The sequence below is a fragment of the Dromaius novaehollandiae genome, chromosome 10, assembly GCF_036370855.1.
Source record: "Dromaius novaehollandiae isolate bDroNov1 chromosome 10, bDroNov1.hap1, whole genome shotgun sequence".
NCBI lineage: Eukaryota > Metazoa > Chordata > Aves > Casuariiformes > Dromaiidae > Dromaius > Dromaius novaehollandiae.
Genome location: NC_088107.1, coordinates 8,031,706 through 8,047,793, shown reverse-complemented (window position 1 = coordinate 8,047,793; position 16,088 = coordinate 8,031,706). Strand labels below are relative to the sequence as shown.

At 43.7% G+C, this 16,088-nt stretch overlaps 1 protein-coding gene across 12 annotated transcripts in view; it reads right to left on the bottom strand.

Moving 5' to 3' along the window:
• The window catches only part of AKAP13 (A-kinase anchoring protein 13), a 233,436-nt gene that overhangs the window by 128,684 nt on the left and 88,664 nt on the right, over positions 1–16,088 (bottom strand). For all 12 annotated transcript variants that reach the window (XM_064517213.1, XM_064517208.1, XM_064517212.1 and 9 more), the window contains one exon: positions 4,457–4,753. In XM_064517213.1, coding sequence (XP_064373283.1) covers positions 4,457–4,753 — 297 coding nt within the window. The remainder of the gene's footprint in view (positions 1–4,456; positions 4,754–16,088) is intronic.

Below are 16,088 nucleotides of genomic sequence, written 5' to 3'. Positions count from 1 at the left end.
TTTTTTCTTCTTTTTCCCCACTGGAACACAAACAACACAAACATTACCAATCCCTCCAAATACTCTGTTCTAGTTTTCTAGCTAATATTCAATTTAGTATTTAAAATAGAAAAAGCACAGTTGCGTATGGTTTGCATATATCCTCAGAATATATGTTAAATTTTTATTTCTAGATTAAAAGTGTAAGAATCTGTTCAATTTAAGAAGCAGCCTTTAAAAATGCTACTGCGAACAGTAAATAACCTTACTTTTGACAGCAGTAACAACGATGTTCTTTAGAAAGTTACAACACACTTGTAATAATTAAGATGGACATGATTAGAAGGCAACTGAAAGTAATGCTTAATTACACATATTCTGAAATAAATACTGGATGCCATTTGAGTTCACATAGATTAATAGAAAATTACGAGCAAGGCACACTTGGAAACACTTCTAAGGAACCACTTACTGCAGAGGGATAGCGGATGGTTGGGGGTAAGGGAATCGTTCTCATCTTAGGATACAACTGCCCTAGGATAGGTAAAAGAAATGAGGATTGCAACTATGCAGGGAGGAGGTCAGACCAGCCCAAGAGGGTTCAGCCACACTCGTTATCTGGAATGCAAATCGCCTGCCATTAACTGCGCAGGAACCAGCTGTCCTGCCCCTGCAGTGCAAAGACCTGCTACCCAGCGACCCAAGCAGCGGTTCGGCAGCCCGCGCGGCACTGCATCCTCCATCTGCCCAGCTCTCAGGAGTGTTTTGTGCCACGCTTTCCTTTACTATCCAGTTAATCTAGCGAAACGGACGTGAATCTTCTGTCTGTCTTGGTAAGAGAGGATGGAGCCCAGGGACCTCAAAGACCAGGAAACTTGGGAGCTGTCATCCCAAGTTCTGCTAGCAAGGCATCAAGTGGGATCTGGAAGACAGTTTACTATCCCAAAGTCCTGTAACCTCACCTGCAAAACTGGCACAACAGCTTAACATTTTCATAAAATATTTTCTATCTGTGGGTAAACAGGTACTTCATGTAGAATTGCTGCAAGTCTTTCTGGTCTTCTGGACTTTTCAAGTCTTTCGTCTCAGGCTGCAAGGCTAAGAAACAGCCATTCTTGGAGGTCTTCTACAAACAGCGAGGAAGAGGTTGTATCTCAAGTATCTTACACAGCAGGTGGCTTCAGGGCAAATAAGAAAAATGGAGAGATGGAGTTGGGCAAGGCTAACAAGAAGCAAGATACGCATTGTCTTAAGAACAAACCAGGCAGCAGAAACATGGCCAACTAATGCCACTACTGGAGAAGGACCAAAACACCACGGCTCCCTTCTTTCCTGCTTTCCAATCAGTTGCACAGGAATGATCAAAACACCTCGAAACCTGATCATACCTTTTGAGAGTAGCTGTCATGAGAAAAAGCTTAAAAAATAGGTTTTATATATGTAATTAAGGGAGAAAACATTCCAAGGAGAAATAATTACTCAGACACCTTACTGAAGTGCAATCAGGATTGCGATCAGAAAGCAAAGAATTACAAACAAGAAATTTGGGCAGGAGTATTATCTTTCCACAGAAAAGACAGTAAGAAAAGCTAAACTGATATTAAGCTGATAAACAGCTTGAGAGAGATGATTCTGTTTTCCAAGGTAGCTTTCCGATCAGGAATTATGTTGTTAAAGCCCTGCTCTCTGCCTCGGGAGTGCCAGCGCCAGCCCGGTGCTAACCCCGGACTGGGTTCCTCGCTCCACTCCACCAGCTGCTGAATGAAAAGCTCATCATCAAAGCCTCCATCCTCCAAAAGCATATTCGGGTGTTCAGCCTGGCACAGAGGGTTCATTCAAAGCTTGCTGAGGTCCAAACGAATCCACTTTCTTTTCCAACTGATTTTGGGTGAAGGATTAGGGGTTTGTGATCACTGATGATTTTGGCCTTGTACCAGAGTAATGTAAGTTAATAAATATTTGATTTTGAGCAATGTTAACCAATACCTGCATGGATTAGATTAACTAATGTCACGTAGCACATTTAATTTTGGAACAGTTTCTTTTTAAGCAGTAACATCTTTTTTTGTTCAAGGCCAATGGAAAAAAGGCAAATAAAATACTGCAAGTGAACACAACGGGTTTTTGAAAGTGCACTGATGACAACATGGGAAGAAATATTGATTTTATTTCATTTTGAATTTAATGAGGTGATCGCAAAAGAGATAACTAAGGAATAAATGTAAAGAAAATCTAGTGTGAGACATTAAGATTACTGGGATTACTGGATCTGCAAGAGTTTCTCTAGTCCAATGAAAATAGTTAAATTGGTTGTGTATGAAAAAGAAAAAGTGTTTCACTGGAATGTTTGCAAATGCCCTCTGGTAATTTTAAATAATTTTAGAGGCATTTCCAACCTGCAGCTGAAAGGATGTGTTCTTTACAACTTGGTTATGTGGGGGCACCTTACCTTTAATCCCGAGCAACGGCAAACTCCTAAAGAATGAAGACCTTTGTCAAATAAAACATAAGCAAATACATAATTCTTACATAGCTTTTATCCACACTACTCCTGCACTTTTACTTATTAAAAAGTCGAACCTACTGACGCGTTAAGGAAGGAGGGAAAAGGGAGGGAGGGGAAATGCTGCAATAACACATGGAATAATAACATATGAATACAAGCCATGTATTAATGATATGACTGCCCAGCTGGCTGGCGCTCAGGAGCACCTGGGACATTAAATGCCTCCCTTTCCTCCGCAGGACAAACCTTAACCACGCGCCTTGCACCGCGCCAGCACCCTGATGTGAAAGACCAGTTTAAAAACCTCGGCCAGCCGGTGCTGGGTGTTACTTTTAGTAGCTTCTCTGCAATTTGTGGCCCTGTCCTCTGTTCAAAGACTGGTCAGACTTGGAAACAGGAGAAAGCAGCGAGCTGGAAGGAAAGGCCCTGTACAGAGCCACCCTGTCCTTAAAAACCAGCCCAGAGCTATGTTTGACTACAAAGCCTTTATCCAACTCCTGCCTGCAGAAATGCAGCCACTTCTTAACTGCTTGTATTACCTCTAGGCTCCTGCTTTGTTCCTTAGAGATGTCAACCTTTAAACACGTTTTGCAGCAACGGCCGTCTCCGACGGGCCCTTCCCCACCAAGCTGCTGTCCCTGGAGAGCTGGCCAAGGCCCCTCGCTCGCTCCTGCTTTCGGAGGTTCTGCTAAACAGCGGCGTTTTGTTTCCAGCCCACAAGAGTCCACACAGACATGCCAGCTTAGAGGCAGTGCTACAGGCTCTCAAGAAGGGATCTGACATTGCCTTTTGTTCTCTTTTCTATAGCATTTTCTCCTTCGAGAAGGTTATTTGAAGTAGCTGGTAGTGACATTTAGCTAAATGTGAAATATGAATTGGAATAACTGTTCATAGGTAGTGATGCAATGCAGGACAGGATGTCCCACTGGAGGGCCATCGGCCAGAGTATGCGTAATACATGCTCCAAGTTTCAAAACTGGCCTCGCTTTTCTCCCTCACCCACACTCATTAACCCCCAAGCCCCAGCAAAGAGATGTTATTTTTTTACCCCCAAAGCAGATTTTTCTAATCTCGTTCTCGATCCTAACTCAGAGACGCCTCTTCCACCTCACTCTAGCAAAGCAGATACAATTTGCCAAAGAAAAAGTTATGCGAACAAAAGGATGCTTCTGCATACAAACCTTTTTTCTGTCACCATCACAAAAATCCCCCCAAATTCCCTGTGCATAATTAGCTCATTGAAAAAAAAAAAAAGAAAAACCCTACCCGATAAAGCTGCTTCCAGAAAAAAGCTGATCCGAAGACCAGAACAGAAACGTTTGCATTATCATAACTTTTTAAAATGCAAAAAACATCAGTTTCTTCCACATATTCCGCTTCACCCCATAAAAGATAACGGGCACCTCGCAACCACATTTCTTAAGTGAAACTATTTGCCAAATTACCCTGACAATTTACAGCAACAATTTCTGCACACTGCAATCAGCCCAGAAATCTATCAATACGCTTCCTCGCACTTGCTGGTGACAAGCAAAGCAGCACCCCACGTGCACGGGCACGCCACACCATCTCACAGGGATCCGGCACTGCTGCTTCGACAGCTGCCAGAGACTTCGGGCCAGCCTTGACGTTTCTTTATAAGAAGAAGTGTGACACTGACGCACTCATACCGTTGTATACGCACAAAACCCCACTTCTGGATGTGCATTAAAACATCGGCCATTTAAATCAGCCTGCGCTATTATGTAAGAGAAGACACAAAAAATACCAGCGCCTTATGTATTTTAAGGCGGCTTAAGTGCAAAGCATAGGATGCAGATCTACTGGGACAAATCAGCGTCCATCACATCGCACCTCCCAGCCCGAAGGCCAGCACGCGTTTTACAAGACAGGTTTCCAAAGCAGGAGCCTTTTTACCCATGCTGAAACCCGTGTGCATCCCCCGTGTGCACGTGCCCCAGCAGATCTCACCGTTCAGGGCCTGATCCGCCCCCAGCACGTTCCATCCCGCCGGCAGCTTCAGGTGCCGAAACGCCAAGGCCACTTTCTCATCCAAAAACTCCACGTCGGCAGCGGGCGGCCTCGAGCGGTCCAGGAACCGGGTGAAATTCAGCGCTTGCTGGTTCCCGGCGCAGGTGGCTAGAAACTGCGCTGCGTCGTAGGCTTCGTCCTGAACGAACTGGAAGCTCTCTTCAGCCACAAGCAGGACGGGGTGGCCTTCCCGAGCGGCACAGAGTGCCACCCTCACGGTCTCACAGCAGTCATGGCCTGCAAAACCAAGCAGAGACATCGGGGTGAAAGGGAGAAGGTGAACAGGCTGCAGAAGAGCACGTCTGAATAACTCCTTTGACGCACACACGCTTTGCACTGAGTCGGATAACCACGGATTACTGAATCACAATTATTACTTAAATGCATACTTAGGAACATGCATATGTTATTAGAGACAAAACGTTTTTTGCAGATTTTAAAAAGATGTGTAATTCTTCTTTTTTCTGTTTACCGCGATATAAACCAAGAAATACAGAAGCCCTTCTTATCAGACCAGACCAGTTTCAATAAGACACAGGTAAATTCAACTACTAAGGAATTCAAGTAAAGATTTTCTAATGTCTGAATGGAAGTTAGGGTCCAAACCCCCTAGACCGCACAGTCAGACAATCTTTTTCTTCTGCAGGTCCACAGGACTCCAGTAACTCGCGTGCAGTCCGAGGGCTATAAAACTACACGCTCCAAATGCTGTCTCGGTGCTCAGCTTATACAGAAAACATGGCAATTCCACCCAACGCAGAGAACGAAGAAGCAATAATTGCTAGGGGAATGTAATCTGTTCAGACGTGTCCTGCACGCGCAGCCCCATCTCGCGCTCGCTGCTGCACCTGCCCTTTGTATTCGGTTGCACTTGACAAACTAAAACTAAGCTTCTTCCATCAAATAAAATCAGGGAAATTGCCACTTTCCTTACAAAACAAGGAGGCTGTTCTCACAGTTAGGTAACTCTAAGCTTATTTATTTTGAGCAGGGGAGGCAAGCAAAAGGACACCCTAGCACGGCAGCAGTTTCACAGACCCAGATACTAAACGAGTCAAATAATAATAAAAAAAAACAAACCAGCAACACCTTTCTGCAATTTTAAAAGGAAAAATATACTGTGTCCAGTATGCCCAGCTGCCGTAATTGTCAGACGCGTCCCTTCAGCAATAAGGTTTGCGTTTCGGGTTCGCCGCTCGATGCAGTTGCTCGTTCCAGCGCTAGGCTGACGTCACCGCTGCTTTTGCCAAAACAGCATGGACCCCTCACCAATTACTGGAAAAGCTTCCTTCTGCCCATGGCCTCAGCATACTACTGCATTCAGGAAACCCGACTTAATTAAATACGAAATGACAATTTATTTTTAAAGGCTTGAAAATTCAATCTAAGCCCCTATTTGCAGTCAGTGGGAAAGTTTCCTTCTTGTGCTGGGGCCCTTGCTGTTGTCTTCACTTACAAAAGGAAAAGACGCTCAGCCAAACCTTCCCAATCTGCTCTAACGCTTTTGGCATTTATACAGGTCTCGTCTGCTGAAAGAGATGATGCTGGAGTTAATTGAAAAGTCACAACTGCTCTTAGGATCCTGTGCGCAGCACCAGAATTGCCAGACTATGCTGTCCTGCTTCCGAAGGAAAGCAAATGCAACTGGAAAAGTATCAAAGTCGAGCGTAGAAGGGGAGGACAAAACCGAGCAAGGATACCTCTGCACCAGCTCAAAGCAACTAGGGGGCTCTGAAGCTGAAAGGTGAGAAAACTTCTTTCCTTCCAAAACGAGGCATTTATCAGGGGATGACATGAATGCTGCAGCAACAGAGGTACTAGAACTAACGCTGCAACTAAAAAGAAGGGGAGGAAGACCAATTTCTACTGCTTTTGGAAGTTGTGGCTAACCCTTACTTGGAGTAAAGCACGGGATATGGTTTCTAAAGAACTGAGAGCCTGGGAATGCTGCGCTTATTGTACGAGCTGAGCACAATACCATTGATACGACTGGCGGAGGCAGCGATCTCTGTGCCCTGGATGAAATCTGTTCAAAAACTCCATCCGTCCTCACAGTGAAAGTCTCAGTTCTTCAAGGGAGAAGTGGGGGTGGGGGGCACAACTTTGGGGGAGTTCAGCACTGTACTTCTCTACTCCTACACCTCCTTTGCTTTGCTCACCCTCCTACGGATATCAGGATAAGGATCTGATAAGACTGTCATATTTTGTTTAAAAACTGCACAAAAACAGTGAGATGTATGTAGTCTGTTAAAAATATGGTGGTATAGTACGAAAACTGACTCAAGTGCCGCAAATTTGGCTCTTCCTCTTGCAAAGCAGTACAAGTGCATTAGAATGAGAAGTTAAAAAAAAGCATAATTAAAGAGTCCTCAATAGCATGAGAAAAACTAAGCCTTTGATTGAAACTATTTTCTCCCTATTCCCATAAGAATCCCATCTGCAAAATAACCTAGAATACCGCTACTCTGCCAGAAAGCCTGTTGACTTCCAGGATTCAAGCTGCAGGCAAACCCGGCCCACGAGCGGTTATAGAAGAGTGCAGGACAGTCGCTTCCTCCTCCTTGGCATGAGACCAAACAATTCCTCTACCTGTGTGACAGTAAAGGCTCCTCACTCCTGACAACAACATGAGAAATTGGTCCATCAGACAAGGAGGAACCATGCTGACCAGTGTCCCCTTACACCCGTGAGAAATGCCAGGCTTCCTGCACCAAAGGTGAGCCCAACTTCAGGAGTGATCAATGCGATGCAGTGGGAGATGACAAACCGGTCATGTTCTGATCTGTAGCCAGCGATGGTTTTCTTGAAACTCCCACGAATACCTAATAGAGCCTTGAAAGAGAAGTGACAGAGCTGATAATTCATTTACATCTAATAGGTTCAAACAAGTGTCCTGCTAAACCGAGGGGAATGTTCTTCTAAAGGGCAACCCCTCAAAGTGCTTTGATGTTCTCCTTCCCTACATCTGACAAGATGTCAGACTCTGGGAGGGGGGAAGAGGCTGGGACAGGTTCTGACTTTGGCAAACAGTTCAAAAGAAAGAGGAGCAATTAAGTAACAACCGCGGCAAATACTAAAAGATTGCTCAAGAGGTCTCTGCCCCCTGCTTTGAAATAGCTACAGGAACGATGTAAGCAAACATGTCTCAAATACATGAATGCACACACACAACCTTCTGAAGGAACCGTCAGTGGGGCAACACTTCTCTCCACATCAAAGACCCTTGCTTCCTTCCCCTGGACTAATATCTGAACTTCAGCAGCCCTTTTCCAGAGCATGTTAAATAGCTTTAGAGAGAGTGAGCTAAGCTTTCTGGCATTCTCAGCAGATAAGTGGTTATCATCTGTAAAACAAGCCCAAATCTGTTTTTATGAGGCTAAGTAACCTGCCCAAGATCACAAAGAGCTCAGGGCAGAGCGAGCATAGACACCATTACTCTCAATTGTCTCTCTCCTGCTTCAGCTGGTGGAGAGTAGGGCTTTTCTTCCATAGGTGAAGTACCAAACCATGCACTTTGCCAAAACAGGCAGTCCTGGTATGCAACATTTCTCCTGCATTCACCATGCAGTTTTTGCAGCTTTGCAAGCACCAGGGCATTTAATCATCAACTGCTGTACTCCCTGGTACACCTTTCCCAGCCCAGAAGTGGGAGGAAAAAAAAAAAATCTCTGACTCATTAAGAGGTGAAAAACCGGGTGTGTCAGGAAGAATGATCGGTCTATTTATAGCCTGTTTATAAAGACATGCATTTTAGAAGGCTGAAAACACATGTGACTGAATAAATCACGCACATGAGTGCACCGCGAGAAGGCAAGCGAAGTGCTCTTTGCTTTAGAGCACCGTCAGGTTTGCGATGCTAGATGACACCTTCCTGACTCTCCCATGCCTCTCCAGAAGTCTTTGACCAAAACAGCAATTAAAAGCAAGTGATAAAATGCCGAACATCACCACACTATTATCACGCAAAAATAATCCAATCAGAATTTTAACTCTTCTGACACACATGACACGGTTTCTACCATCGCTGCTTGCTGACTTCTCAGACTGTGCGTGCCAGCTTCCATACTGGTTTGCTGCCCAGAAAATTTTTTTCATGTGTAGAGCTGGGCTTCTCTTATTCAGTCTTTTTTTTTTTTTTTTTTTTGCCACAGCACAAAATTAGGCCATTTATATGCTGGCCTAACTGTGATAAAAGTGAAATAAGCCACCATTTAGTTCTTCCTAAGTTGCATTTCAATCCATTTCTCCATTTATTTCTCAGTTAGTTTTAATTTAGTTTGGAAACAATTCACTACTTAGAGCTGCTTTGAGATGTGCCAACATAATGGAAGAAAAACATAGAAATTATAAAATCATTTCAGTCTGTTCAGAGAAGGGTGCAGTAATTGTTTCCGACGTGATAAAGCTTCTTTGCTTTCTCATCTTTACGTAAAGACACACTTTAAAATTTGTTTAAAAGAAGACAACTCTTAAACCAAAGAACTCCTTACTGGGCCACTTACTCAAACTTGCTTTGGGCAATACACAAGGACAAAAGAAAACAAAAAAAGGTCTAGAAACCCTCGTTCTATGTACTTATCCCTGAAGAGATGAGATGCATCACTGTGATACCACTGACTCCTCTCCGCGATAATGCTGGAAAACAGTGAGCAGAAGGACAAGGTGGAGATTCTGCAGCTGTTGCGAATTAATGGACAAGGTAACTTATAGTTTTAAACCGGGCCATCTAATCCATACCCATGCCTTTGATCTGGGGTGTGTTTAAAAGGGTGGCAGCATAATTCTTAACAGACTTTTTATCATTAAACAAGGCGCACATGGAGACAAAACATTGTCGCCCCTAAACAGAGCTTTACTAAAGCATGATTTCATTTCCTACTCCTCTAAAAGTGGAAATCCTGTCCAAACCTCCTATTTTCAGAATTCACATTTAAGTTTTCAAACAATGGGCCCCGAGCTTGAGCAGCTATTTAAAGCCCGACTGGAAGCACATGTTTAGGTTTGCCTAGTAGGTGACTAAGGACTCCTGGGCTAATTGCATCCTTTGAGTTACCATGACAGGGCTGAGTTTAAACAGGTCTTCTAAAGAGCTTTAAGCAGAAGAGGAAAGCCAGGGAATAATGTCATGAATTTCATGCAACATCTGGGCTCTGTATCCAAGAGATGTTGCCATCTGGTGGCTTGTACGCAGGGAAGTGAAGGGATCAGATAAAAGAGGGTTTTTTCTGTTTCAGAAATGCAAAATTCTAGTTGTAAAAACTAGAGTCTGTATTTGAAGCGTGTGTGCACTTCACACAGCTATTGTATTCACTCTTGCAACACAGGAGACCTTATGAAACACATAGGCACAGACCAGCCATGGACTGGAGACTTTGCTTTCCACTTTAAACCCTCAACTATTAATACAGAGAGTGCAGAGGGCTTTTAAAGTCCCTCCATGCTGCACATGTCTTGAAAATCTATAGAAGTGTAAGACCCCACACATTACATCATAAATAATTTCAGTACAGATTTGATCAGTTTTTCCTGTGACTGATGTCATCTACAACTGGCATCATTTCCTTTTAATTATAACGCCTAGAGCAATTAAGTATAACAAAGAGGATGGACTGCAAAAAGTCTTGTTGGCTACATTGCTTTATTCTATTTTAGGATTTTTTTTTGTTTCATAATTAAGAGTATTTTAAAACAAATCCACAACTGGTATTGCCAAGTGGTCATTTGTTATGCAACTTGTTTACCCTTTTGGTCTACCAGTACAAAGATTGTATTTTATGAAACAGCGCTTTTTCTATGAAAAATTATTTCCTAGGGGAAAACATGGCCTGTGGTAGAAGAGAATAAAGCATAAACACATGTAAAGGATTTCACACTAAAATGGAATAAGTTTTAAATGAAGGTATTTCCCAGTTAATCAAAATTCATTTCAGTCTATCCTTTTAACTAGCAGAAACAAAGTAGAAAAAAATCTAAAGAACTACAGGAATTAAAAAAAGGACAGAACCTGCTTCTCCACCTCTGCTTAGCTACAGGCAAAAAGATCACTGTGAGTCAAGGCAGCTGGAGTAAACAGGAGTGTTTCAGCTCTGGAAACTGCTGGCAAGCAGCAGGCATCTCTCAGGCCCTTTTTGTGCCTCTAATTTTTCTCCTCCTCCCCTTTGAAACCCAAACAAGAATCCTGCACCTTTTGAGACCAACGAATGAGAAAAAGCGATTTAGGTATCCTACAGAAAAAGCTCAGAGCGATGCAACAAATTGCAGTTGCACACATAGGTAACTATATCTCACAAAACCACCCTAGTCGTTGTTTCAGTGACTTGGCTTACAGACCTGACATTTTTCTCCTTCACCTGCTTGGTTATTAGCTACTGCAGCACTGGATTTAAAGTACTAGACAGTCTCTCCCTGTTTTGCTCCACTGAGCTCTTCTGCGCTTCCCAGATGCTACATGTCATTCATTCAAACACAATCCAAAATTCGTGCTCAATACGACTGTTATCTTGACAGTAGACAAACTTGCATTATATGCAGCACACAAAAACAGAAGGTCACAGCGCGCAAGCTTGCCCTGCAAGCTTTCCTCTCCCAGTTCCTCAAAACATAGCTGGTCAAGTCCTCCCAAAATCTGTCTCGAGCTCCCTGAGCCCGAGATGCCTGCACTGCCCAACGCATGCTGCGGTTACTGCTTTTGACTCATACGAACAAGGACGAGGTCGTTCCCTTTTTTTGCTGCTTTGTTTGCCAGATCTTGATTCGAGGTTGGATTTTTGCAGCAGGGGAAGAGCTGCCAAATCAACGGAGGCAGGGAGGCAAGCGAGCAGGCTGCTGCCTTGCAAGGAAGTTTCACTTCCCTGCTCTGCCATCGGCTTTCTATACCACCATGGGCTCATCGCTTAGCCGTTCAACGCCTCAGCCACCCTCCCTAACCTGCAGAGATGTTGGGAAGAAAAATATATTAAAGATTGTGGCACTCTCAGATATTACACTAATGAGGACTTGCTGAAAAGCTCAGTTTATGATTAACATTAACTGGGAAGAGTAATGAGACATAAGTGGACACATCCGTGCTAGTCCCAAGCTGTGTAATTTCAGTAGCCACAACAGTTCAGCTGCAGCAGCAGAGGTGATTTGCTCTCTACATCCTTCTCTGCTTAGACCTTTGGTATTTTCTTGATACCAGAACTCCAGCTGCCACAGTTTTTTTTGGAACTGATGATACCCAAAGTGGTGAGATACCCACTACAGCTGCAGCTCCGTCTGCCACGCAGATGGGCCCAAAGACGGGGAGTGACGTGTCTGATGAGGCCCTACTGCTAAGGGCCTCCGCTATCAAGGAAAATACCTCAAATTATGGAAAATTTGGAGCAGATCATTTCAAAATTGATGCATCTTAATAATGAAAGTGAAAGCAATGACAAAATAAGTGTTTGGCACCTTTACACTAAGGCAAGCAGAAAGCTTAATTGGACTATGCAACTTGATTTGTACTCAGGCTGGCAAAAGAGTTACTGAGAGCATATGAAACATCAGTCATTACCTAATTCTTGTGACTCAGTTGCTTATTTTGATGCTTCAGTTATGACAGAGCAGCTTAACCGGAAATCTGGTTTTTTACAAGGGGAAATTATTCCCCTTAAATTCATAGTACAGTCAATAGCGGGACAGTGTAACTATCCCACCCCCTCCTTCAGAGCAAGTACAAAGATCAAAACACAAGTATTTTGTCTCTTGAATGATTTCTGAATCTAAACCTAGCTACAACTTCAGCTGCCCTCTTCAGGCACTTTGGCTGGAAAGATCGTGAGATCCGCTGTTATTCCCCAACACCAACAGGAGAGGTTTAACCGTACCCACCTAATCTCCCGGTGAAGGATTACCAGCCTCTGCTGGGCTCCTCTCAACCCCCTCTACCAGGAGCTGGTAGATGCTGCTATTATACAAACAAGGCAACAAACCAGGACACATCCCAAATCCCGGGAGCCTCCTGGGCCCCATCCCTGCCTCCTCTCTCCAGTAGTATGCCAGACAACCTTATGGCACCCGCAGTTAGCAGGTTTTCTTCTTCAAGTCATTTTTATAATCTTTTCCCTGACCAAAAGACTCTCTTTTGTACACATATACCTGGTTATTAGAATTCAGAACATTTTCACCTCAAGCCTGACCCTACATGCAGCTGTAAACATCTAAGTATACTTCAATCAGCGTAAAGGGACGGTATAGTTTTTAATGGATACTTTGCTACCCAGGATCCGCAACTTGCATTGGCTGCCTATTGCTTTCTGTGGCTTCACTCGGGAACAAGAGATACTCTTGGCCTTCGTCCTCTTCCATTTTTAAAACCAGAAGGGACATCTGGCAGAGTATCCACCCCCAGGGCTTCCTCCTTTCACTTACAGTCTGCAGACAGAAGTCTCAAGGTAGCCTGAATTTGCTGACACGCACTCAGGCTGTAATTCCCCTTCATTCGAGTGGTCACGAGGCACAGGACCGAGGCGCCAGAAAGCAAAGTTGCTGGCTAGCCCAGATGCACGACACGAGAGGCAACGCGACCGACAGCCAAAGGTGGTTTGGCACAGCGGGCAAAGCAGCATTGGTACTGCACTGGCCATTTTTTTCTTTGATTCTTATTCCCTTGTATTTTTGAACACATATCAAAAATGCCTAAGGCTTCAAATGTCCGCCCCTAGTACACAAGAAGTTTCAGATCTAAAATCTTAAGGAAATGAATCAGACGAGAGTCCTAATGTGCTTTGCACCCTCATGGAATGTAAAAAAGAAAAGAAAAACCAGATTGTTTACTGCTACAACTTCAGAAGAGTAAGTGCAATGGCTACAAGTCTCAGACAAGTAAAAGTACAAAGCGCATGGCAAAACACATAGCCAGGGAACTGCATGAAGAACTACCAGAAGAGAGGAAATCCAAACCAGTCAAGAAAGCAACATCAAGTAAAACATAAGATGAACGCACCATGACGAACGTTATTTTTTCAGCAGTCCTAAGGGGGCAAACATGTATTGCTCTACCGACATATGTTAGAGTTAAGATACCACTCTCCTCCCTACCCTCTTAACAGCCCTCCAGCAGCTCACGTCTCCTCCGAGGCTCCCAGTGCCACAGCGCAGCCAGAGAAACCCTCGTACGAACGGTCCCCAGCCACTGCAGCAGGTCAACCACAGCAGCTCAAGCAGGGTGACCTATTTTTCACTGGTTTAGGCAAATCTAGCTGACTTTGTACTGAAGCAGATAAAGAACGCTCACATATTCTTGTCTGAGCTATGGAAAGAGTGATTTCCAGCTAGCGGGCAACATCTTGACCTGCTACAGCAAAATCCAGCAATGATGATCAGTCTACATGCCCACAGTAACAAGGTTTAAAAATGGTGCCAATAAGAAGATACCTCCAGAAGGAGCAAGAGGATTATCATTACTAGATTGATTTTCATACTGTTAAGTAATAATTACAATTGTCCGAGTTGCGCTGCTTTGCTCCAAGTCAGAATTCAGTGGGGAACACAAGAAATCATCATACACTGGCTTTAAGAAACAGGCATGCTCTTAAATTTACAGCATCAAATACTAAATGTTCCTGTTGAAAAACTGATTAGCCTCTGCTAGAGTCTGCAGTTTTTAGGGTACTAGGACATCCTGTCTCTGCCACTGTGGTTTCTAAAACAGGGGTATCATAAATATTAAATAGGTATGAAGCCGGTTCAGGATGTAGAAAAATTGGTGACCTTTCTCAAGCCTTTCAAAACCAGAGCTTGAAGTACAAATCTTTATTAATCATCATCTCAGCAGTAAGCAAAGGAAATAACACTGGAAATGAAGGTTTATTTGCCACCCTTACGTAAGGGACAGGTGCCATTTGGTCAGCTATGAATACTGCTGACAAACCAACTCCTAGGCGTTTTTCCCAGTGTCATGACTCCTCCTTCAGACTGATGTGATCATTTCCAAGTTGCATCTTTCCATTAACTCAACCTTTCAGCCCCAATATTACGTATTATAAACAATGTCAAATCTTGCATTTCCATTGCTAATCAGGTGCTTTTAAGGAACTTTCACATTCAGCGTTCGATGGAAACTTAAATCGCAACTAAATTCAAAACCCTTCACCCACCTACCATCCCAAGTTTATCTCAATATCATATTCATATATATACACACACATACATACACACACACATACACGTACATGCATACATATGAAAGCATCTCTGCCTTCTGAAGAACCGCTAGCTCTGCCATGCAGCACAGTCACAGACTCACAGGCTCATTCATGCCAGAAGGGACCTGAGAAGGTCTCTTGTCCTGCTCAAAGCAAAGTCAGCTATAAGACAAGACCAGGTTGCTCGGGGCTTTATCCAGTCGGGCCTTGAAAACCTCCAAGGATGAAGGCTGCGCAGCCTCTCTGGGCACCTTCTCCGCTGCTTGACTATCCTCCCCATGGACCAGCTTTCCCCGATATCTAGTCTGAACCCATCTCCTTCCAATCCATGCCCCTTATCCCACGTCCTCTCATCAGGTACCACCATGAAGAGCCAGCCATGTCTCTTCGCGGACCTCCCCGGAGCCTGGGGACTGCTGTGGGGTGCTCCGGAGCTGCCTCTGCTTCAGGCTGCTCAAGCCCGGCTCCCTCAGCCTCTCCTCCATGGTCTTCCAGCCCCAACCATCGTAGTAGCCTGCAGCTGAACTCGCTCTGGTTACCAGCATCTCTCCTGCCCTGGGAAAGATGCCCAAAACTGGATGCAATATTCTAGATGTGCTTTAATGAGTGTGATGGGGGGGGGGGGGGGGTGTCAGTCACCCCCCTCGATCCTTTGGCTATGCTCCCGCTCATAGGGCCCAGGATGCTGCTGGCCTTCCTTGCTGCCAGGGCACAGCACTGGCTCAGGTTCAGCTTGCTCTCTACCAAGCCCCCAGATACTTTTTAAGCTATCTCTTCTATAAAATCACAACATAAGCAATGGGAAAATGAAACCTAATTTTTCTTCCTTACAAATTTGTATAATTTATTACTTATTAGTATATTAACTGAGAGAGACTCCACAGCATCATTCCACAGGTAGCATTGCCAGGGCAAACCACCAGCCTGGGAGTTACAGTCTGATACAGAATGCAAGCCAACTACAAAACAGAATGTAAAATCCAGTGTTTAAATTTAAAATTTTCTCTAAGGAAAAGCTACTCCCATAAATTTACAATCAGAAGTCCTTTCTTTCATTTTATTATGTACAGAAATAAAAGCTTCCTTTTGAACAGGAACCTTTCTCCTTTAGAGAAAATCTTTGAGAACATAGAGAATTTTCATATACAGTGAGAATTTAGGAGGTATTCTGACAGTTTATGTTTCCATTGCATTTTAATTTCTTGCCTAAAACCACATTATGTTGTTATGATTAAAAAATAAAAGTGATCTCCTTTGAAAGCTTCGCTAAAACATTCTACTTAATTTTGGCAGCAAATTTAATCAATTCATTTCTCTGTTTCTTACACCTCCACACATCTCCAATACATTTGGATTTCTACTGACAAGAAAAAAAAGTCAATTTCTGTTTTTACACTAGTTTT